We start from the raw sequence: 22,625 nt of genomic DNA, 5'->3' as shown, positions 1-22,625 counted from the left end.
CCTTGAGGTGGCAGCTCTCCCAACTCTTACTCACCTGTGATGATGACATGTTTCTCATCATCACACAAGAATTCTGTCCTCCATCAGATCACAAACTCCTCGAGCACCTTTTCTGTACTGAGTTCATCTTTGCTTTCTCTGCTGCTGCTAACTCACGTCAGTCGTGTCCAACTCTGTGCAACCCCATAGAGGGCAGCCCACCAGGCTCCCGTCCCTGGGATTCTCCAGGCAAGAACACTGGAGTGGGGTGCCATTGCCTTCTCCAGTGCATGAAAGTGAAAAGTGAAAGTGAAGTCGCTCAGTCGTCTCCGACTCTTTGCAACCCCATGGACTGCAGCCTACCAGGCTCCTCCATCGATGGGATTTCCCAGGCAAGAGTACTGGAGTGGGCTGCCATTGCCTTCTCCTTGCTTTCTCTATGATCCAACAAATGCTGGTAATCAACAGTGAATATTCCTTGGAAGGACTGATGCCGAAGCTCCAATACTTTGGCCACTGGATGCAAACGGCCGACTCATTGGAAAAGACCCTGATGCTGGGAAAGATTGAAAGCAAAAGGAAAAGGGGACGACAGGGGATGAGACGGCATCACTGACTCAATGGTCATGAATTTGAGCAAACTCTGGTAGATGACAAAGGACAGGGGAGCCTGGCATGCTGCATCCATGGGGTCGTGAAGAGTTGAACGTGACTTAGTGACTGAACAACATCTTTGCATGTCACCAGCATCTTGAACAGGGTTTGTGAGCCCCTGCATGTGACAAATCAGATGTTTCGTGATGACTACACAAGGCTCATGGTAATGGGTACCAGTGATGCCTTCCTGAGGTTTTCTCCAGGGTCCTTGGATACCGTAAGGCTGCTGTTTCTGCACCAAATCGGGAACAGACTGACTCTTCCAGCAGACGTGGCCCACAGCACAGAGTGTGCTGGCTACACTGAAACGCTGTATTTGAGATAGTCATTGAGCATTTACTAGGTGACATGCCCTGGGTATATGGAGATGAACAGGACAGCATGGATCTTTCCCTCATGAAGAATCATCTTGTGCAAGAGGAAAAAAAAGAAGAACAAAAGCAAATATATCATCATCTGATCCTGGCAGAACAACCCTCTCCAGTGGCTAATCTCTGCCTATTTTCAACACAGAAAATAAAAACAACACTGCACAATGGAATTCTGATGAAGACCCCAAATCCAAAAAGTTCAACACATCGTACTTTATTTTATCTCAATTGATCTCAACTCTCAAATGCTCCAGCTTCAGAAGGTAAGATTAGGTACCATTAAGCCGGCTAGACCAGCATTGATTGAAAAACCCTCCTGGATACTACAGGATGGAGGAGGTTGCAGACTCTTATTAATCTCCTTGTTATCAGCATGATCTCAGCCTGTCAGGAGCCAGCTTACTAGATTCCCAATTCTGGCCACATCCACATCCCCCTGGCTTCTGCGTACCAGGCCACGGAGCTTGTATAGCTCCATGAATTACCCTGCTAAGAAAACTTTAACAGTGAGCTGGTCTTTGCCCATGGAATCGAGGAAAAAGGGAAAGTAGGTTTCCTCTATAATCCAGAGGGACCTCAACGGGTCTCAAATCAGACAGTTACGCGGGAGTCCATGTAGCCCACTATATTTTCTCTTCTTTGACCATGAAAGGAATAAATAAATGATTGTGGAATGCGGGTGGCAGGGGCTGTTCTGAGCATTTCTCTGGAACTGACTCCCTCCTTCCCGCCCTCTTTCCTTTAGTTTCTCTGTTCTCCAAACCAGCACTTACTCTCTGCCAGGCACTGTACAAGGGGCTGAAAGTACTGAACCAGCACAGCACAGATCTGAAATGGTCCTAGCCCTCCTAAAGCTACAGTCTAGCAGGCAGGAAAAGCACCATGCAAGAAATGTGAACTGTGAAAAACAAGGCTTCCCAGGTAGTGCTAGCTGTAAAGAACCCACTTGCCAATACAGGAGACATAAGGGACGTGGGTTCGATCCCTGGGTCAGGAAGACCCCCTGGAGGAGGAAATGGCAATCCACTCCAGTATTCTTGCCTGGGAAATCCCATGGACAGAAGAGCCTGGTGGGCTACAGTCCATGGGGCCTACAAAGAGCTGGACACGACTCAAGCAACCTAGCAGCAACAGCAGAGAATGCTGGGAGCCTGGGGGGCTGGGAGGGGGTGGAGGGGGTCTCACCTAGTAACTGCTGGGGGCTGGGGAGGAGCTCAACCATCCTTGCCTTTTGAGTCATCCACAATATTGTTTCACTGGAGGATTCTTTTTTTGTGCACTGGGCAATTTCCCAGATACAGTGAGGCATTGTATCTGGTACTTTTTTGGAAGATTAACTCACTCTCTGTAGAAGTTCTACAAGGACTTGTCACGGCTCTGCTGCCAAGGGGGCAGATAATGGTCCCAAAGAGAAGTCAAGCAAGCACAACGTCATGGCATCAACTTCAATCATTTTGGGGGTCTGCCTCCATGTGTTTTGCTAATCCCACTTTACTGAAAATATTTTCTTTAAACTGACTCACTTAAAAACGTAAATGAGTTTATCATCAAAGGAACCCTTAATATTACTGCCATAAATAGAATACCAATATCCCTTGCCCTAAATAGAAGGTAACGCAAAAATAAATAAAATTAAATTCCTGGCTTCCAGCCTGTCTTGAGGCTGTCTTTATCTGAAGTAGCAGATTGGTTTTAAAAGGCTCCCCTCTACTGGCCTTCGATCACCCCTAGAGGCCTCCCTCATCAATTCCTCTGCTTTTTATAACTGAGAATGGAGTTTGGAATTGGATTGCTGGCTGGGCAGGCCACCAAAACCACTCAGGAACCTCAAGAACTCTAGGGAACTGTTACTGTGCATGCCAGCTGTGAAGTGGGGCTGTCAGCTGTGTGAATGATCACATCCAAGCCAAATGCATGAGGGGGCTTATTGGCACAGGCCAGGTGGCTGAGCAGTGTTCTCCGGAAATTTCTATCACTTGCCCCAGGTGTGGATCAAGGTTATTGTGTTACAGACATCGCAGCCTCCTTAAGCTCACTTAAAACGTCAATTCAACACTTGTTTAAGACTTCTCCTTGCCTTACTTCACGGCCAGGGCCTCACTTTGGGAGGGGAAAGAAAGAGAAGCAGGTTAATCCACAGGGCTAAACCCTGGCACTCTGCAAACGACTAGCTAGACCTTGATGAAATTCAGTTCTTTTCTTGTGTTTATTAAGCAGTGACTTTACACGAGTCTCAGTTTACTCATCCATAAAATGGTTTCTTTCCAGAGTTTTAATGTGTGTATGTTTTTTTTAGGTCTCGTCATGTGGCAGGTGGGATCTGAGTTTCTCAACCAGGGATCGAACATGTGCCCCCCTGCATGGAAAGCTCAGAGTCTTAACCACTGAACCACCAGGGAAGTCTTGTCGAGGGTTTTATAATACATGTGTGAAATAGCGTATGAAAACTCCTGGTGTGCACACAGGCATCTGGCTGTAATAATAACCATTATTGATTTTTCTGACATCCATCTAAGGGTGAAGGCCAACTCTGATGGGCAACAGGGATCCTCAGACAACTTTCCCCTGGTTTGACGGATCAAGGTCTTTGCCTTGGGCTGGGGCTCTGCTGAAAGGCCAGGAGACCAATTATTCCCACCAATGCAGGGAGTGTGTATACAATTTGCCCGGGGTCTTGTTCCGATGCAGATTCAATTTCATCAGGTGTGGGTTCCGGGGTGAGGCCTGAGGTTTTGCACGTCTACCCAAACCCCAGATGAGGCCCCTGTTGCTGGGCCAAGGACAACACTTTGATTGACAAGGCTCTAGCTCAATGGTTCTCCGTAGGGGTTCTCGGAGGGAGAGGCCAAAGGTATCAGCATCACTTGCAACTTGTTAGTTGGAGTTAGCCAGCAAATTGTTAGTGAGGCCAGTTCTCAGGCTCCACCTGCTGAATCAGAAGCTCGGGGGTGGGGCCAGCACTGTTTGTAACAGCCCCCAGCTCTGGAACTTCCTGCCCCTGGAAAGCGCAGCACTAGCTCAGGTCTGCGGTTGTGTGGTTGTTGTCTGGCCCGAGCCTGAAAGGGGATAGATAGCTGCCTCTCAGCAAGTCCCAGCCCAGCAGGATGATCTTTGGGGATGAGCATTCTGGGTGTCTCTGTTCAGACTCACCCTTGGGCCACAGGCACTGAGGAAAGCTACGCACACACAGGTGGTACGGAAAAGGACCTCTGGGAACATGGTCTGGGAGGGGGGTGGCCTGGGTTGTCTGCACCCTCATCCTCCCCTTCCTTCCCCCTGCTCCCCTTCCCCAACCACTCCAGGACTTCCATGCAGTTTAGACGTTTACCAAGCCATATGGGTCCCTCCACGGAAGTGAGACAGGAAGGCAGGCCAATGAGTATTTACAGTGTCCGCAAAAAGTGTATGTTTACAGATACACTTACACACACACACACTGTCCTAAACCCCAGGTGTTGGAAATTTGCCCTCCCCCTCCAGCAAGCGAATCCAAATATACTCATAACAAAGTAATGGTTCACATTGATGTCTCTCTAATTCTAGTACTAGTTCTTTCCTTTTTCTCCCTCTGCTCCTTCGCCACTATGCTTTTTGGTACTACATCATGTTATGAAATAAATAGCCATGGAATTAAAAGACGCTTGCTCCTTGGAAGAAAAGATATGACAAACCTAGACAGCATATTAAAAAGCAGAGATATCACTTTGCTGACAAAGGTCCATCTAGTCTATGGTTTTTCCAGTAGTCATGTATGGATGTGAGAGTTGGACTATAAAGAAAGCTGAGTGCCGAAGAATTGATCCTTTCAAACTGTGGTGCTGGAGAAGACTCCTGAGAGTCCCTTGGACTGCGAGGAGATCAAGTCAATCCTAAAGGAAATCAGTCATTGGAAGGGGATGACAGAGGATGAGATGGTTGGATGGCATCACGATGCGATGGACATGAGTCTGAGCAAACGCAGAGAGATAGTGAAGGACAGGGACGTTTGGTGTGCTGCAGTTCATGAAGTCGCAAAGAGGTGGACATGACTTAGCTACTGAGTAACAGCAACATTCCTTTCTTACGTATATACTGCACTTTGCTCATCTGTTCATCCACTGAAAAGGATAGTGCTATGAACATGAGTGTACAAATACCTGTTCAGATCTGTGCTTTTGACTCTTTGCGGTTTGTACCCAGCTGTGGAACTGCTGGGTCAGATGGTAATTCTATTTTTAATTTTATGAGGAACCACCCTACTGTTTTCCACAGCAGCTGCACCATTTTACATTCCCATCAGTTATATTTTACTGATGCCTCAGAACACTATGAATAGGATACTATACCTCCTTCAGAAAGTTTAGGAAACTGAGGCTCAGAGAAGTGAAGCCACCGGCCTGAGATCACACAGGTGATAAGTGCGTCATCATGATCAGTGCCTTAGCTGTCCCGTAGAAGCTCCCAGGGGCTCCAAAGGTGCGGTCCAGCGTCTCGAAGCATTAGCAGTGAGCCTGGCTCGTAGGGGAGACTTGCCAGTTCTTGCGTGGGTGTCAGTCGCTCAGTTGACTCTTTACAACCCCCTGGACTGCAGCCCACCAGGTTCCTCTGTCTATGGGATTCTCCAGGCAAGAACACTCGAGGGGGTAGCTATTCCCTTCTGCAGGGGATCTTCTTGACCCAGGGATCGAACTCGGGCCTCCTGCATTGCAGGCAGATTCTTTACCATCTGAGCCACCAGGGAAGCCCCAGTTCTTACAGACAGGAGAACAGGAAGGCCCTAGGCTGGCAGCTGGGAGAGATTTACAGTGAAGACCTGAGGGAGTCATATTCTAACGAAGCTGGAGGGCAGAGCTTTGGCCTGGGTACCCGTAGGCTGGTGATGGGGCTGCGACGCCTTAGGCTGGCTCCATTCCCAAGTCTGGCTATTCTTTAAGGAGTTACTTGTCAGAGGGCTGCTGCTCTGCTGCTTCGGTGGAAGAGGCTTCCAGCTCCAGCCAGGACCCTCACACCACTGCGGGTTCCTCTCCTGCCCTTCTCTTTACCTTTCCTTCGAACAAAGCCTGTGGACTGGGGTGTAGTTTGGATATAAGGCAGAGTCCACTTAAGAGTCAGCTCCCAAACCTCAAGAGCCTCAGAGTGCAGTAGGAGAGGGTTTGCTGCTTATAGGAGAAGAGCAAACGCAAGTCACCTGCCTGATCAGTTTACCAGCTCATTTTCTCTGGGTGTCTTAGCCTCCCCGCTCCATTATTTAAGCCACTCTGGCATTTACTAAGCAAGAAGGTGTGAATTAATCCTGCGGATCACTCCTCCGAGCGTGGCCGATATTCTTGTCCTTGAAACTGGAGACGGGAAACCTAATGGCAAGCATCCACACGTCACTGGACTGTCCAAGGGTGTGTGCCTCTCTTCAACATGGGCTGAAATGCTGCACCCAAGTATGGGGTCACCATGGTGTTCGGGAGGCTCCTCTGACCAGCTGTGAGCCCTTGCTGAAGTCCCAGTGTTTCCAGTTTCCCTTTGCAAACTGTCTTTGTGGTATAGGAAATGGCCCAGGGTGGGAGGCAGGGGGGACAGGCGCAGGCAGCCCAGTGATTCTGGGACACAGAAGTCACTACGACGGGTGTGGTGATGGAGTTGGGCAAAGCTGGTTGGCATCTCATCTCCTGGTTATTGGCTGTGTGGCCTCAGCAAGACTTGGTCCCTCTCTGGGCCTCCAGTCCCTCATCTGTAGATGAACCAACTTGGCAACTCCAAGTACAATATCAGCCCCTAGGAAAGAGGCTCCCTACAACCTTCCTGCAGAAGTCTTCTCCCCACCTGCTTCCTTCCTTCCTTGCCAGGATCCAGGAAGCTGACCACCCTTCTGTCTTTCCCCAGAAAAAAATTCTTCCGGGCTTTAATCATTTGTGTTGTTTTTTCTCTTCCATCAGTGTGTGTGTGTCTCCTATAGTGAGTTGATCAAACAAACACGCTTCAGAGCCACTCTGATGAGACCCGGTGGGGACAAGGAGGGGGCTGGGGGAGAGGGAAGGAGGCGTGGGGAGCACCAGCCAAAGCAAGATGCCGTGGAGCTGGCCACCCTGAGTCTCATCATCCCCTGGGCTGCCGTGTTCCGTTACAGCCCCGCCTCTTGCGTCCTGTCTCCGGAGCTCTCCTCGAGCGTTCCCTCTCTCCCAGCTTTATCCTTTGGGGGAACGAGCATGCGTATTCCCTCACTGGATGTCATTTCATACATCAGTTATAGATCATTCTCCTGATTCCCTGGAACCTGGGTTTGCATCCCAGCTCTGCCACTGACTGGCTGTGGGACTTTGGTCAAGTTGCTGAACTGTTCTGTGCCTCAGGTTGCTCATCTGTATAACAGAGGTAATAACGACATGGCCTCATAGGATTGTCGGGAATATTACAGGTGCGAACGGAGCTAAGGTGCTTAGGCTGTCATATGCACGCAACAGATACGCCAAAAACAACAACAAAAATAAGACCATCGTTATTCTTTGCTGCCCTCAGCCTCCATTGAGAAAAGATGTGTGAGGAGTGAGCCCCCATTTCTAGAAGCAATGCCCTCCGTTTATTCTGCAAGGTAAACTCAGATCCCAGACTATAGATTTCAGCCATCAACATTTCCAAAAAAACTGGGGCTGAGGGACTTCCAGGATGGTCCTGTAGTTAAGATACCATGTTTCCAGCACAGGGGTTGTGTGTTTGATCCCTGGGTGGGGAACTAAGATTCCCCCACCGCACTCAGCCAAAAACACAGGTTGGCGCTCAGTTTAGGGAAAATGTAACACTACTACCTACCATCACCCTCTATCAGGAAAGAAAGGACATCAACACCCAAAAGAAAAAGAATAGCAGCTCAGAAGATAGAAGAGTTCTCAGGAAGTGACATGTTGAAAACTTGAAACTAACAGAATTGTCATGGCTACATTGTATCTCTTATTTTCTCTTTTCTTTTTTCCTTTGGGGTCACCACCCATCTTCAGATCAGCATTGGAACCGCTGATCTGAGGGTCATTTCAGCTTTCCACCGTCAACTAAGAGCCGGAGGAGAAACTGCAGCCCTGAGCCTTTAAAGGGGACCGGAAGCACAGCTGTGTGCCTCCGAGATCCTGCAGTAATGATAGCCAAATGCTGGAGAACATTTGACAGAGCAGAGAGCTTCTTTCTCAAAGAGCAATTTCGGAACTCAAACACATACCCACACAGGGACTCCGGGTTTCCAGGAGCAGCCAACCAGGATTCCAAGGGCTAGAAGTGTCCTGGAGGAGCCCACTCCCTGCCACCATGGAATACAGACAACTCTGCAGCAGTTCCCTTTGCCATTGCAAAGTCTGCAACAGCTGGAGCGAAGAAAATGCTAGGACAAACAGGTCCCGTCAGGACACTGGGCAGTTTCCTAGCCAAGTGACGAATTGCAGGAGACTGGGGAGAATTTAAAACCAGCCCAGCTGCCGCCCAGGAGAGTGACTAATCTCAACACTTAAGGACAAGCCCCAGACCAGCAGTCACTCAGACACGGGGGGTGGTTTCCTTGCTTGCACATGGCACCCCAGTGTCTCACCCCGGGGCTTCTCCTGGAGACATGGATCTGTGCCCATCTCCTCATGGGAGGCTGCCACCTGACCACCACCCCCGCCCCCAGTGGCATTCACGTTCCTACCCACCCCTATTCTTTGTATTTATTTATTGGCTGTGCTGAGTCTGGGGTGCTGTGCAGGCTTTTCTCTAGTTGTGCCAAGTGGGGGCTACTCTCTAGTTGCGGTGCATGGACTTCTCATTGCAGTGGCTTCTCTTGTCGCAGAGCAGACTTCAAAAGTTGTGGCACATTGGCTTAGTTGCCCCTGCAGAATGTGAGATCTTCCCTGACCAGGGATCGAACCCGTATCCCTGGCACTGGAAGGTGGATACCTAACCACTGTTTCACCAGGGAAGGGCAGCCCCCCTCCCAACTCTCTTCACTGTATCTTTCCATCTGCCTCATGAAGTCATTTTTGCTTGAGGCAGCTGAAAGGTGCAAGGCTCCTGAACCCCACTGAGGGTCCTCGCAGCTGCTTAGAAGTCTTGGCCAATCCATCATGATTCCCTGGTTTGACGAGTGTTTATCAAAACACCACTTAAAGGTGCTTAATAGAGAAAATCTTTGAGATGATGCACATCAATCAATGGCCATGAACTTGGGCAAACTCCAGGAGATCGTGAGGGACAGGGAAGCCTGGTGTCCTAGAGTCCATGGGGTTGCATAGAGTCGTACACAACTTTGTGACTGAACAACAATGCATCAATCTGACCTCTTATTTCTTTCTCCCTCAATGTTTCAAACACACAACACATCCTTTCTGTTTGGCATCCTTTCCGGGGACCAGCCCTTGGAAGGAAACAGCTGGCCTCAAGTTACGTCTGCTCTCACTGCCAGCGTGGAGGCTGTTAAGGTGATAAAGATGGACAGAGCGTGCACTTCCTTTCCAGGCAAGAGAGGCTGGTGGGGGTGCTGGCATTATAGGCAGTGGCAGAGCTAGAAAGAGCTCTCTGGAGAAAAAGAACGGGACAGGGTCTTGGAAGTGGAGCTTCATATCTTTGCTTTGTTATCTGAACTGGCAGCAGGAGCCCTATCACTGGGTCCCCCTCTTTTACAAACTAGAAAGCTCTTTTCATTCCCATGGCCTGCTCCCCAACATCTGAGATGACAGAAACTGTGCCCTCAACTGGGCTGTGACCTCCATGTTGGGTACACATGTAGTGAAAAGCAAGGGACTTTCTGAGCAAGTGGAGGGTGTTTAATTGCTTTACGATCATGTAGACCTTTGGTGCGGGAGGGCTTCCCTGGTGGCTGAGATGGGAAAGAATTCGTCTGCAATGCAGGAGACCTAGTTTCAATCCCTGGGGTCGCGAAGATCCCCTGGAGTAGGATACAGCAACCCACTCCAATATTCTTGCCTGGAGAATCCCGTGGATAGAAGGGCCTGGCGGGCTACAGTCCATGGGGTGTCAAAGAGTCAGACACAACTGAGCAACTAACACACACAGACCTTTGGGAGCAGAAGGGTGAATGCTTATATTTGCCATGTGCTTGGCCCGAGACCAGTCAATTGTAAAGGAAATCAGTCCTAAATATCCATTGGAAGGACTGATAATGAAGCTGAAGCTCCACTACTTTGGCCACCCGATGCGAAGAACTGACTCACTGGAAAAGACCCTGATGCTGGGAAAGACTGAAGGCAGGAGGAGAAGGGGATGACAGAGGATGAGATGGTTGGATGGCATCACCGACTGGATGAACATGAGTTTGAGCAAGCTCCGGGAGTTGGTGATGAACTGGAAAGCCTGGTGTGCTGCAGTCCATGGGGTCGCAAAGAGTTGGACATGACTGAGCAACTGAGCTGAGGCCCAAGTTTGTTCATTCTAAAAATACTTTATGGGCTCTATTTACTAAACCATATACTTATCATCACGTGGTTCCGTGGTAAAGACTCTGCTTGGAGAATTCCATGAACAGAGGAGCCTGGTGGGCTACAGTCTGTGGGGTTGCAAAGGGTTGGACATGACTTAGCAACAAAATGGCAATACTTATTACCAGGGGCCGGGGGAAGGGGGAAAACAGTCATTGAGTCCATCTCCATAGGACGCTAAGGGTATACAGAGGAGGAGCAGCTCCACCAGACTGTCCAAGGAAGGTCTGGGGTCCGGGAATGCTTTGCAAAGGTGATACTAGCTCTGAGCCTTAAAGGAGGAGTCAGAGGAAGGCAGGATGCATGGGGTGGGGTCAGGAAGAATAGTGTGTGCAAGAAGGTTGTTCCAGAAAGCAGTCAGGGCGCGTGCAAAGGCACAGGTGCCTGAAGCCATGGTATGTTCCAGGGAACTGTGAGCAATGCAGAACGGCTGGAGCCAGGAAGACTGAAGAGACAGGCAGGGGCCAGATTACGCGTTGTCGTACGCTACACACATCGTACACACGCCGCACTAAAAGCGACGGGAGCTACGCACATCGTACACACGCCGCACTAAAAGCGACGGGAGCTACGCACATCGTACACACGCCGCACTAAAAGCGACGGGAGCTACGCACATCGTACACACGCCGCACTAAAAGCGACGGGAGCCTTTACAGAATTCCACTCTCTGAGAAGTATTTATAATTTGCAATCTACAACATCCCCAATTTGTAAAACCTAAGCAATTTTAAAACCTAGCAACCCTGCTTTACAAGGGGAAAGAGGCCCTGAGTGGCGAATTGGTTTCTAAGAAGGATATCTATTTACAATTTAAATCTGATGCTAGGAATAGTTGGCAACAAGGACTTGGAGCAAGTCAGTTAAAAACCAGACTTTCTTTTTGTCCTATTTTATCCTCCAATCATGTTTATACTTGAGCGAAGTACACAAGGATTGGGGTGAAGACTGGGCTTTAAAAAAAACGTTGCCTTGTCTTGTACAGGTACGTGTGTTTCTTACAGAGAGCCTGGACTGCAACTGCCCCAGGTCATTTCCTTTCATCCCCACCTGGACTCATCCACCAAAAGGTGCGCCTCACTCATCCTTGGCTGACGGCAGCAGTAGCCAGCTCACAAGTTTGATGATCAGAGCTGGTTCACTCATTACTTTCCCAGACAGTGTCTGATGTCTGACTGGTGCACCAGGACCCTGGCCATGATGTACTAGACGGCATCAGTTCTGACCAATCAGATGTCCATTCTAAGAGGGCGGTGCCCTAGAGGGACCAGTTGTTAAGCATCTTTACTGCCAGCCCTAGTCCAGAAGCCTGGATGCCCAATCACATGGTGTGCAGAAGTGCGGAAGGCACATTCAACTAACATCAGAATCAGAGTTGCAATAGAATGGGAGTTTTCCCTCCTTCAGAAGCTTTAGTCCCAGGCCCCACCCGAGAGTGTGGGATGCTCAAGCCCATGGCCAGTGAACTTGTCTGCTAACCAGGGGACAGCACCACACTGAACCTGATTGGACGCGGGGCACTTTTGGGAGATGCCCCAAGTCCTTCTCAGTCTTGATCACTCACCTGCCCGCATTCTAAACTGCTGGCACGGGGGTGGTCATTACTAAGTCAGACCACATCCTTAGGAAAACTGGGCCTTTGGAAGAACTCAGGGGAATGAGTAAGGAAGGCCAGTTCTGAGACCTATTCTGTAATGCTACTGCGGGGGGCAAAGGATTCAGAGAAACGGCAGTCTAGGGTGTCAGCCAAGACAGGGATGCTGGCTTCTCATAGAATTAGGGTCACTGGCTTTATCATGAGCAAGTTACGTGATCTTTCAGACCTTCAGTGTCTTCACCGATGACCTAAAGGGAACCACAGTACCTAGCTAGTTCCAAGAGGTTTGGTGAGGATGGAGTGAACTAGCGCTTTCTTTATTTTAAAAGTCATTTACTGATTTCACTTTTTAAATTTATTTTTTGATCTTACCATGCCAAAAATAATCCTGGGGGCATGTGAGATCTTAGTTCCCCAACCAGGGATCAAACCTTCACCCCCTACAGTGGAAGCACGGAGTCTTACCCACTGGATCAACAGGGAAGTCCCCTGAACCAGTGCTTTAAAGCAGTTAAGTATGGTGTCTGGCACTATTTGTGCTCAACAAATAGTAGCTCTTGGGGCCACTTAGTAAGGGACCATTGGGTCTCCACGAGGATGACATGTGTTAACATCTACAAAACCCCTTGGAATAGCTCTGGCTTCAAGCACTCAATAAATCAATAAACGTTAATGACCATCATTGTCTTCATCTTTGCCATTGCCATGCTTTCTATTATTATTATTATTACTAGCTACATCCTCTTTGGGGCTTCCCAGGTGGCACTAGTGGTAAAGAACCCACCTGCCAATGCAGGAGACATGAGACATGGGTTCAATCCCTGAGTTGGGAAGATCCCCTGGAGGAGGGCATGGCAACCCACTCCAGTATTCTTGCCTGGAGAATTCCATGGACACAGGAGCCAGGTGGGCTACAGTACCTGGGGTCGAAAAGAGTCGGACACGACTGAAGTGACTTAGCATGCGTGTACATCCTGTTTGTCCAGAGTTCTGTTATTCTTTTATGATTAGAGAACTCACTTGGGGACTGGGGCATGGGGTTATAAGACCAGCTCAAATGAGCAGGCTTGCTCTGTCCTCAACCAGCCAGGGTGTAATCTTGGGTAAGTAATGCAACTTCTCTGGGTCAAATTTATCCCAATTACAAAAAGAGAGGAGGTTTCTTAGGCGGAGCCCTGCACTCCCTTCTAGTGCCAAGACTGAGTTGTTAGCCTTCCCTAAGGATGCTGTCACTGCTTTTTAATATACTATCTAGGTTGGTCAACAAAGGTCCGTCTAGTCAAGGCTATGGTTTTTCCAGTGGTCATGTATGGATGTGAGAGTTGGACTGTGAAGAAAGCTGATCGCCGAAGAATTGATGCTTTTGAACTGTGGTGCTGGAGAAGACTCTTGAGAGTCCCTTGTACCACAAGGAGATCCAACCAGTCCATTCTAAAGGAGATCAATCCTGGGTGTTCATTGGAAGGACTGATGCTAAAGTTGAAACTCCAATACTTTGGCCACCTCATAAGACGAGTTGACTCATTGGAAAAGACTCTGATGCTGGAAGGGATTGGGGGTGGGAGGAGAAGGGGACGACAGAGAATGAGATGGCTGGATGGCATCACTGACTCGATGAACATGAGTTTGAATGAACTCTGGGAGTTGGTGATGGACAGGGAGGCCTGGCGTGCTGTGATTCATGGGGTCACAAAGAGTTGGACACGACTGAGCGACTGAGCTGAACTGAACTGAAGGATGCCGTGCATGTCCATCACTGGGCCAGACCCCAGGGGGATATTTATCCAACAGATGCTTACTGAATACCTTCTGGGCAAGACAGCCATGCTCACAACTCTCTCTTGAAGGTTACCCTCAAGACTAAAGCTCAGGGGATGATCAGAAGAAGTTTGGCTTAAGACTTTGTCCAGTGGACTCTAAAATTCGGGGATACTGCATGAGTTGATGGGAGCTTTTACCAAAGTTCCACCCAATCTCTGAGAATTTGAATTCACTCTTTGAAATCTTTGCAAAGAACCCATCTTTTACATTTTCTTTTCCCATTCAACCCCAGGGAGGCATTTCCACAAGCAAGTAAGTTAGAAACGGAACTGTGAAAATCATTACTTAGCAAGAAATGTGTCTCTAGGGAAATAGCCCCTGGAAGAAAGCCGTGCCCTTCGCAACCCCTTAGACGATTCCTTGGACAGGACAGAACTTCTGAGAACACCACATCAAAAGGCTTAATACTAAAAGGAATCAAGAGCTTAGCAAAAATGTATCTCAATTTTGTTCCTCTAGATAACACACATGAAATCGTCTTGGAAAATTTACTCCAAAAGGAGATTTTTTTTCTTCCTTCCTTCCTTCCTAACAGATCACAGGGTCCTACCATTGTTTTCCAGAAACAGTCACCCTTTAACAGGTGATTTGCAGTCTTCTGAGGCACAGGTCAATATAAAGTTGGGGAAGGGTAGGCAGGGTTGGCGCCAAAGCCCCATGGTCTGAAGTTTGATTCCGGGTCTCCCGGGAAGGCAAGGCATAGGTTGAGGAAGACAGGAGTCCGATGCCTGGCGCCCCTCACTGGCTACTGTGCCAGGGCACTTACTGCACTGAGACCCCACTGGCTGTCCAAAGTTGGGGTGCTCCCAAAGATTAAATAAGTGACTGAGCTTGCAACTTGGCTTGTAAGCTTGGATTCCAGTCCTCTGCTCCATGTTCTTCCTCCCCAAGTCATGGCAAATCCCAGATGAGTGACCCGTGTGTGGGGCAGACTGGGGGTGGCACTGGCGGAGGGCTGAAGGAGAGGAAGCCGGGGTCAGCCTGAGGACAGGGGCACTGGAGCTGCGGGGTGGGGTGGGTAGTGCCACATGAGATAACACATTTGACTTGTTTGACAGTTTTTCCCACGGTGGGCCCAAGCAGGAATGTGCCCCTTCCCCAACCCCAATGAAATAGATCTAAGGAAACACACCCACAGCTGAGGAGCCCTGACTTTGGAGCATATGGTAGTAAATGTCCTTCTTAGCTCCCCTCTCGGAGCTTATTTCCGGATACCCTATTGAAACAACCTAAGGTGGGGAGTGGGTTTACAAGGTATTCGGCAGGAAAGCGCAGCATTGCATGCAAAGTGATTTCCTGATCGCGTTTTAAAAATTAAAAGTCACTGGCCTCTAGAAGAAATTCGGTAAAAGTTCAGTGAACGGACAAGTGAGCGAGGCCTGACAGCGCCCAACTCTTAAGTTTTCCTGGCACAATGGGCAGCCGCTGTTCCTTCCCTCGCGGGTCAAGGTCAGAAAGCGGCCTGGGCCAGGCAGAGCCCACATCTTGGGGAAGAATGGGGGTGTGTGTGTGGGGAGCTGAGAGGAAGGCCCTCCCCGCTGCGTCCTCCGTCACCCCAAGACTTGTCGCGCCGGGTTTCCTTTCCGATCCAAGTGTTGAGACGAACAGCTACTGAAAGGAGCGTTTCTCTTATCTGCGCGTGGGAGCCTGTCGTGTACTACGTGAACAGTATTTGTGAAAGTTTTCTGAGCTCTTAGAGAAATCGAGAAGAGGAGGGGAGAGGAAGAGAGCGGGGTTCTTGAAGAGCTGTGGAGTTCCCAGAAGAAATTCTGGGGTTCCCAACGCGGACAGGCGCGGGGAGCAAAGGCGAGAACAGGCAGCCCCCGCCGCGGCTTTCAGTCCTTAGGGCCTTGGCATTCTGGGCCAGGGCTGGCATTTCCCTTCGGAGGAACCTGTCGGCTCAGCCGGCCCTCAACTAGCGCCGAGAGTGAATGAAACATCCAGCGGGACAATGGAGGGGCGCGCGCGGCGCGGGACCAGAGGGACGGAGCCTGCCCGAAGCTAGCCCCACGGAGGAAGGGACTTTCTGCCCACTCTGTGACCTCACTTTCTCGCTGCCCTGGGCCAGGAGCCTCTCCAAAGGGCCTCTCAGAACCCTGGAGAGCCCCCTCCCCACACTTGCCCATCGTGGGATGGAGGCTCTTTGTGGAAAAGGGCTGGCCAGCGTGCAGGCGGCCGCGGGGCGGGGCGCGAGCCTCAGCCTCCCGGACCCACAGCGGGTGCGTCCCGCGCGGCCAGTGCGCACTCCTCAAAGTCCTGCGCCAGGACTGGGGCTCGCGGTCCCGGCCCTTAGAGAGATCGGGAGAAAAGCTAGGGCTAGACCGTGTGCCTGGGAACCCCTCGCCCCCGCCCCGCCCCAACCCCCAGCCAGGACAAGCGGAGGGCGGTACAGACTTTGCCCAAGGGTCTCCGTCTCCGCGACCAGAGCGCACAGGAACCCGGGGGCGCAGGGGGTGCGGCGGAATTAGCTGAACGTCCAAAACCAGGTGAGGGTGGGGAAGGGATGTCAGCTAACCCCTGCGCGCTCCTATCAGCCCAGAACTGGGCTCCCGGGCAGGCGGGAGGCGCGTGTGCGTATCTGGGTGTCCTGGGGACCCTCGCCTTCCCGGGAGCCCGTGGAGAGCCCCCGCCCTTCTCCCTGGCCCCTGGGATCCCCTCCCCCAGCACAGAGATCCCCGCGCGCCCCCTGCCCACTTTGCTAAGGCGAGAAAGCGGCCGAGCTGGAGACAAAGAAACTCCAACCTCCTCCACTCTCGGCCTCTCTGCCCGCCCCAGACACTCCCCGGCGCCCTCCCTCGACCCCGGCGACGACACGCGCGGACAGGCCGAGGAAGGGAGGCAGGGTGGGCGAGTCTGCTCCCCTACGCGGACCAGCTGGAGGCTGTCAGTCCTCCCGGCCCGGGCACTTCCCGCGGCAGCCGCGCCCCCGGCCCTCCGCTGCGCAGACAGTCCCGGGCCCCCGGCACCGCCACTCCGGGTCCCAATCATTCCCCACCTCTCCCGCCGAGCGACAGAGGGGCGCGGCGCGCAAACAAAGCGGGTGCAAGGGTGGATTCTGAGTGCCGGGGTGGAAGAGATCCCTCCCGGGCTCGGCACGGGCCCCGGCGCAGCTATTTATTTACCCGATTCCTTCTTCGATCTCCGAGATGTCTGCGAAGATGAGGAAGACCACGAGCAGCGTGAGCGCAGCCAGCATCCAGCTCCGGAACTGCAGCTGCATGGTGGGTTCGCGCCCACCGGGACCCGCGCGGGCCGGCGAGGAGAGCTGGAGCTGGGGGGCGCAGCGGCAGGCGCCCGAGCCTCGGCGCGCAGCCGGGCAGACACGCTGCGCTCGGGGCGAGTCCCGGCCGGCGGCGGCGGCGGCGGCAACAGCAGACAAGGGTTGCTCAGGCGCGGCGAGCCCGCTCGCTCGCTCTCAGCGCGCGTCCGCCCCTCCTCTCCACTCCCCTCCCTTCCCCTCCCTTTCCCCGCCCCGCGCGGAGCTCCGCGCGCAATTTGACAGCTTCGTTCCGCGCCCCTGCTCGCCTCCTCCCATTCTAGGCAACTCCAGTGTCCAGCCTCCGGCCTTTGCTTCTCCCGCCGGCCTTCTTTTCGCTCCCGAGGGCGCTGGAATGTGGCCGGAGCCAGCCACTCCCCGCTTAGGGAGGCTGGTCTCGGGGCACCGCGTACGTCCGGGTACCAAGCGGAGCACCGCTCGGCATGCCCCGCCGCCTGACAAGCGCCCGCCCTCTCTCAATCTTTGTCCAGCGCCCTCGGTTTCTCGCAAAGTTTTCCCAACATAAAGACCAACACCTGGGGACAGCCCCCGGCGCGCGGCGAGGAGCTGGTTTCAGCCAGGCAGATGTTTCAGCAGTTGACGAATTAGGAGGGGTAGGGGGGAAGGGGAGGGGAGAAAACATCCGAGACAGGCCAACTTCGGCGGGGACGCTGATTGCAATTTGTGGGCGAGGTGCTCGCCCTCCCCGAGAGAAATCAGCCCCGGCAGGCGGTCCTCTTGGTCTCCATTGACAGACCCAAGGAGACTGGGTCCCGAGCGGGCTCGCTGAGTTGCTTGAGCTATTGGAGCCTTGGCTAGAACCCGACCCCTGCCGGAGTGGCTCCTCTGTCCACAGTGGCAGACACAACGCTCACCCTGCCTGGGCCCTCCGGCTGCTAGTTCTGAGCTGGGCTTCATCTTCCCAGCTCTTGCCCTCTCCTGGCAAAGTCAATACCCCCGGGGGTGATCCTACCTTGATCTAAAGGTCTGCTAGAAAATTTGCCTCGAACGAGGGGGTAATACCACCTCTCCCGCTGAATAGTTTACACTTCCCCAGTCTTAGACAGCTTAACTCAAATTACATTTTGCATTACCCGGGGTGGAAAGGGCCCCATTAAGTTTTACAGGAATTAGATCATTACCCAACTTTTCTTCTTCTTGTGCTAATTGTAACAATTCTGAAATCAGAAAACTTCCCAGAAATGATCAGCTGGCTATGAAAGGGAGGCTACATGCAAGGGCCTCTCTGGAAAGCACTGGAGGATGAATGGCAGAGGCAGCTTGGTTGCCCACACCAAGCGAGGTCTGGGGGGGCTTGGAGCAGAGGTGACTGTGGCGAGCCCCTTCAGAGGAGCCCTGGGGTGGTACGAATTGACCTTTTTGACTTCTCCTCCAAAGCACTGGCTGTGCTGAGTCCTTCTGCCTCCTTGTGTGTAGGAGTTGTATTTGATATCAACCAATACTTTGGCCACCTCATGCGACAAGTTGACTCACTGGAAAAGACTCTGATGCTGGGAGAGATTGGGGGCGGGATGAGAAGGGGACGACAGAGAATGAGATGGCTGGATGGCATCATCGACTTGATGGACATGAGTTTGAGTGAACTCTGGGAGTTGGTGATGGACAAGGAGGCCTGGTGTGCTGTGATTCATGGGGTCGCAAAGAGTCGGACACGACTGAGCAACTGAACTGAACTGAACCTTGTTTTTTTCTGAGATAAATGATTCGGATATTGGAAGAGGAGCGGGCAGAATGGGAGGCAACTGTTATGCCGCTCCATGTTTCAATCACTCCCCCATTCACTCACTTGGCAATATTTATTGAACACCTACTCCGTGCCAGGCTCTGTGCTAGGGGCTAGAGATAGCCTACAAAGAGGCACGTGTTTTCTGCCCTCTAGTGGTTCATGGTTCAGGAGGAAGACAGGCCTGCACATTTGTAGAAATGGAGACTACAGAGAGAGGCAGGTTCCATCCCTGGGTTGGGAAGATCCCCTGGAGGAGGGCATGGCAACCCGCTCCAGTATTCTTACTGGAGAATCCGATGGACAGAGGAGTCTGGCGGGCTATAGCCCATGGGGTCGCAAAGAGTCAGACATGACGGAAGCAACTTAGCATGCACACACAGGGGATGTGAGCTACAGTACAGCTATGGTCTCTTGAATGGCTTACACTTGATAATGGAATCACCCTTCTCCCCACGAAGCAAGAGGAAACTGGCTGGCATGTACTCTCTGCTTCTCCACCAACTACATTCTTACTGTGATGAACATCATGGAGAGGTTGCCACCATCCTTAATTCATCCCAGTTCAGGTAAATGTCACTGTTATAAGCACTACTATGACAGTCTATTTCCATTTTCTGTTAGGTGACCTCAGAAGCTTCCTTTTTTGGACTCACTTGAGGAGTCATTGTAAGTGGCCAGGAGGAGTAGAAACTCGGTGAACTGTTCCATCCCTTATAGCAGGGGTTCCCAGCCTCCGGGATCTAATGCCTGATCCTCTGAGGTAGAACTGATGCAATAATAATAGAAATAAAGTGCACAATAAATGTTATACACTTCAATCATCCTGAAACCATACCCCTCCCTCCCTGCTGCCCTGTCCATGGATAAATTGTCTTCTACAAAACTGGTTCTTGGTGCCAGAAAGGTTGGACACTGCTATCTTATAGAGAAATCTTGTAACCAGTCCCACAGAGCAACATTCTTCAAGTATATCTGCTGGGAAGTAGCGGTAGCTTTGTAACGGGGAGGCTGTCCTTGCACTGAGAGTCATTGAGATGGGATTTTACTCAGAGAGTTGTAGGGAACCCTTGTGATAGTTGATCGTGGGATGCTGTCCCTAAGCACTTAGGTTTGAATCCTCATGAGCCAGCTACTTTTACAGGGATCTGTGTACATTCACTGCCCCTTGCAGCTCTCTCTGAAAACCGAGTTTGTTCCTGGAATCTGGAAGAGAAAGAATGATTGGATAGGAAGTGTCAAGTCTGCTGATGCTGGGTAAACTGTGTGTGGGCACACGCTTGGCACTAGCCTCCTTTCTTTCTGAACCTTCTGTTTATACACGTTACTTTTTCCTGCCTTGGTTTGTTGGAGAAACGAGAAGGTCCCAAAGTAATCATTTCTTTAAGCTAAGTTGTTGAATGTTTGGGTTAAAATATAGGAGTTTATGGGAGTGGCAGCAAGTCAAAAGTCATTACCAACCAGTAACATTTTAGCTCAAATTAATAGTGTCTCTTGGGCTTCCCAGGAGACCCAGAGGTAAAAAATCCACCTGCCAATGCAGGAAATGCAGGAGACAGGGGTTTGATCCCTGGGTCAGGAAGATCCCCTGCAGTAGGAAATGGCAAACCACTCCAGTATTCTTATCTGGAAAATTCCATGGACAGAGGAACCTGGTGGCCTGCAGTCCATGGGGTCGCAAAGGGATTGAATGGCTGAGCACTCATGCATATCAAATCATTAGCTATTCAGGCACCTCATCAGGTCCCCAGAAATATTTAATATGAGGAAAAGAGGAGCAGGAAGCAGAGCCCCAGAAGGGCCAGACAGAGTTATACCCAGTCATGGGACAGCCCCTTCTCATCCCGACACTAGCTAAGGGCTTGGCTCCCCTTTCGGGGACCAGGAGTGGGACCTGGCACCCAGAGCTGAAATTCAGGGAAACCCAAAACTGCAAGTACCATTTACACATTTACGCCGCCCCCCCCAGGTATGTGTGTAAACTCTCACCAGAACTGCTGCTCAGGTTCTCAGAAGAATTGTCTTGGCAGTCCTTTCACACAGGTCCCCACCTTCTACATTCGAAGAATCTAAGGCTCAAAAGAGCCACACTGCCCATGATGGGCCACCCAGCAGAGAGGAACTTTTAATTCAGTCCGCCTCCCCTGAGCCTCAGTACCTTCTAGGATCGGATTCCCAAGGGCCCCTCCAGCACCCCGGGCATTACTAACTGGATTTGTAAGCTGGCATTGCCTTTGATTCTTGCTGTATCCCCTTAGTTCTGGGATGTCAAGATAAAAGGAACAAATTTATCTTCACTCCCTGCACATTCTTCATTAGTAGAAACACCATGATCATAAATCTCAATTTTTGTCTTTCCACATGGAAGAGTGTAGCCCTTTCAGTCAATCCAAACTTGTTTTTAAAACTCAGTAATGATAATTTTCCCATTCAGAACTCTGACCTGGTACCTAACAGCTTTGAACTCTCTGAAAGCAGTTTAGAGTGTTAAGAATCTGCCAAGTGGTAATGATCTGACTTCTTCATCATCTCTGAAGCAGAAGCAGTGAACAGCTATACCTGAGGCAGAGTGAGGTAGGTGTGTGTGTGTGTGTGTAAAGAGCTGGAATTTTATAGCGGGAACAGACTAATAGACTAGACAGAGGAGCCTGGCGGGCTGCAGTCCGTGGGTTCACAAAGTGTTGGACACGACAGAGTGCACACACACACACAACAACAGCAGACAGAGTAGACATTTGCATTTCATTTGTAGCTTTTGTAAATGGCAACATTGTCCATGAGTCAAAGGAAGGAAGGAGATGTATCCAGGCAATTGCTCTGTTTCTGGGATTATCAGCAGGAGATCTTGCAAGGGCCTTGGAAACTGCTCTCCAGGGAACTGGAGATGCTAGCAGAGAGTGGGGAAATGGTTCATTTTTGTTAGGAATTTTCTAATCCTTCAAATGGTATTAAGGATGGTTTAGGAACTGAACTGAGTCTTATACGAAAGACTAGAGAACGCATGTATCAAAAATTTTAGCAGCTTTTAATATTGGAAGAAAATGAAATGGAACATTTAAGCTTTGGGTGACTGACTTTCAGTGTAGAAATCTGTAACCATTCAACTACTGACAAAATGAAATTATAAACATTTAGGGGCTAGGAATCATAAAAGTTACTTATCATAAACCATCTCTTACTTAAATTCTTGACAGTGTGTTCCTGTGAAATAAGCAAATGATTTCCTAACTAGATAAAACTACAAACCAAATCTGAAAAGATACATGCACTCCAATGTTCCTTACAGCACAATTTACAACAGCCAAGACATGGCAACAACCTAGATGTCCATCGACAGCAGAATGGGTAAAGAAGATACCATGTGTGTGTGCTAAGTTTCTTCAGTCGTGCAACCCTATGGACTGTAGCCCTCCAGGCTACTCTGTCCGTGGGATTCTCCAGGTGAAAATGGGTTGGGTTACTGTGCCCTTCTCCAGGGGATCATCCTGATTCAGGGATCCAACCCACATCTCTTCCATCTCCTGAATTGGTATGTGGGTTCTTTACACTAGCACCAGCTAGGAAACCCAAAGAAGATATGGTACATATATACAATGGAATATTACTCAACCATGAAAAAGAATGAAATAATGCCTTTTGCAACAACATGGATGGAGCTCGAGATTGTCATATTTAAAGTGAAGTAAGTCAGAGAAAGATCAATATATGATATTTCTCATGCATGGAGTCTAATTCTGAAAAACAATACAAATGAACTTATTTACAAAACAGA

At 50.5% G+C, this 22,625-nt stretch overlaps 1 protein-coding gene across 2 annotated transcripts in view; it reads right to left on the bottom strand.

The window, feature by feature from the left end:
• Positions 1 to 17,251, bottom strand: part of ST8SIA2 (ST8 alpha-N-acetyl-neuraminide alpha-2,8-sialyltransferase 2) — a 74,593-nt gene extending 57,342 nt beyond the window's left edge. For both annotated transcript variants that reach the window (XR_008684798.2, XM_055417739.2), the window contains exon 1: positions 16,976 to 17,251. Coding sequence is in view for 1 of the 2 variants with exons in the window: in XM_055417739.2 (XP_055273714.1) it covers positions 16,976 to 17,073 (98 nt within the window). In the remaining variant the exon portion in view is untranslated. The remainder of the gene's footprint in view (positions 1 to 16,975) is intronic.
• Positions 17,252 to 22,625: the final 5,374 nt, after the last annotated feature.

Source organism: Moschus berezovskii, chromosome 21 (genome assembly GCF_049115385.1).
Source record: "Moschus berezovskii isolate FMDL1 chromosome 21, NW_MosBer_1.0, whole genome shotgun sequence".
Lineage (NCBI taxonomy): Eukaryota > Metazoa > Chordata > Mammalia > Artiodactyla > Moschidae > Moschus > Moschus berezovskii.
Note: the sequence above shows the minus strand (reverse complement) of the source record. Positions and strands in the feature narration are given on the sequence as shown.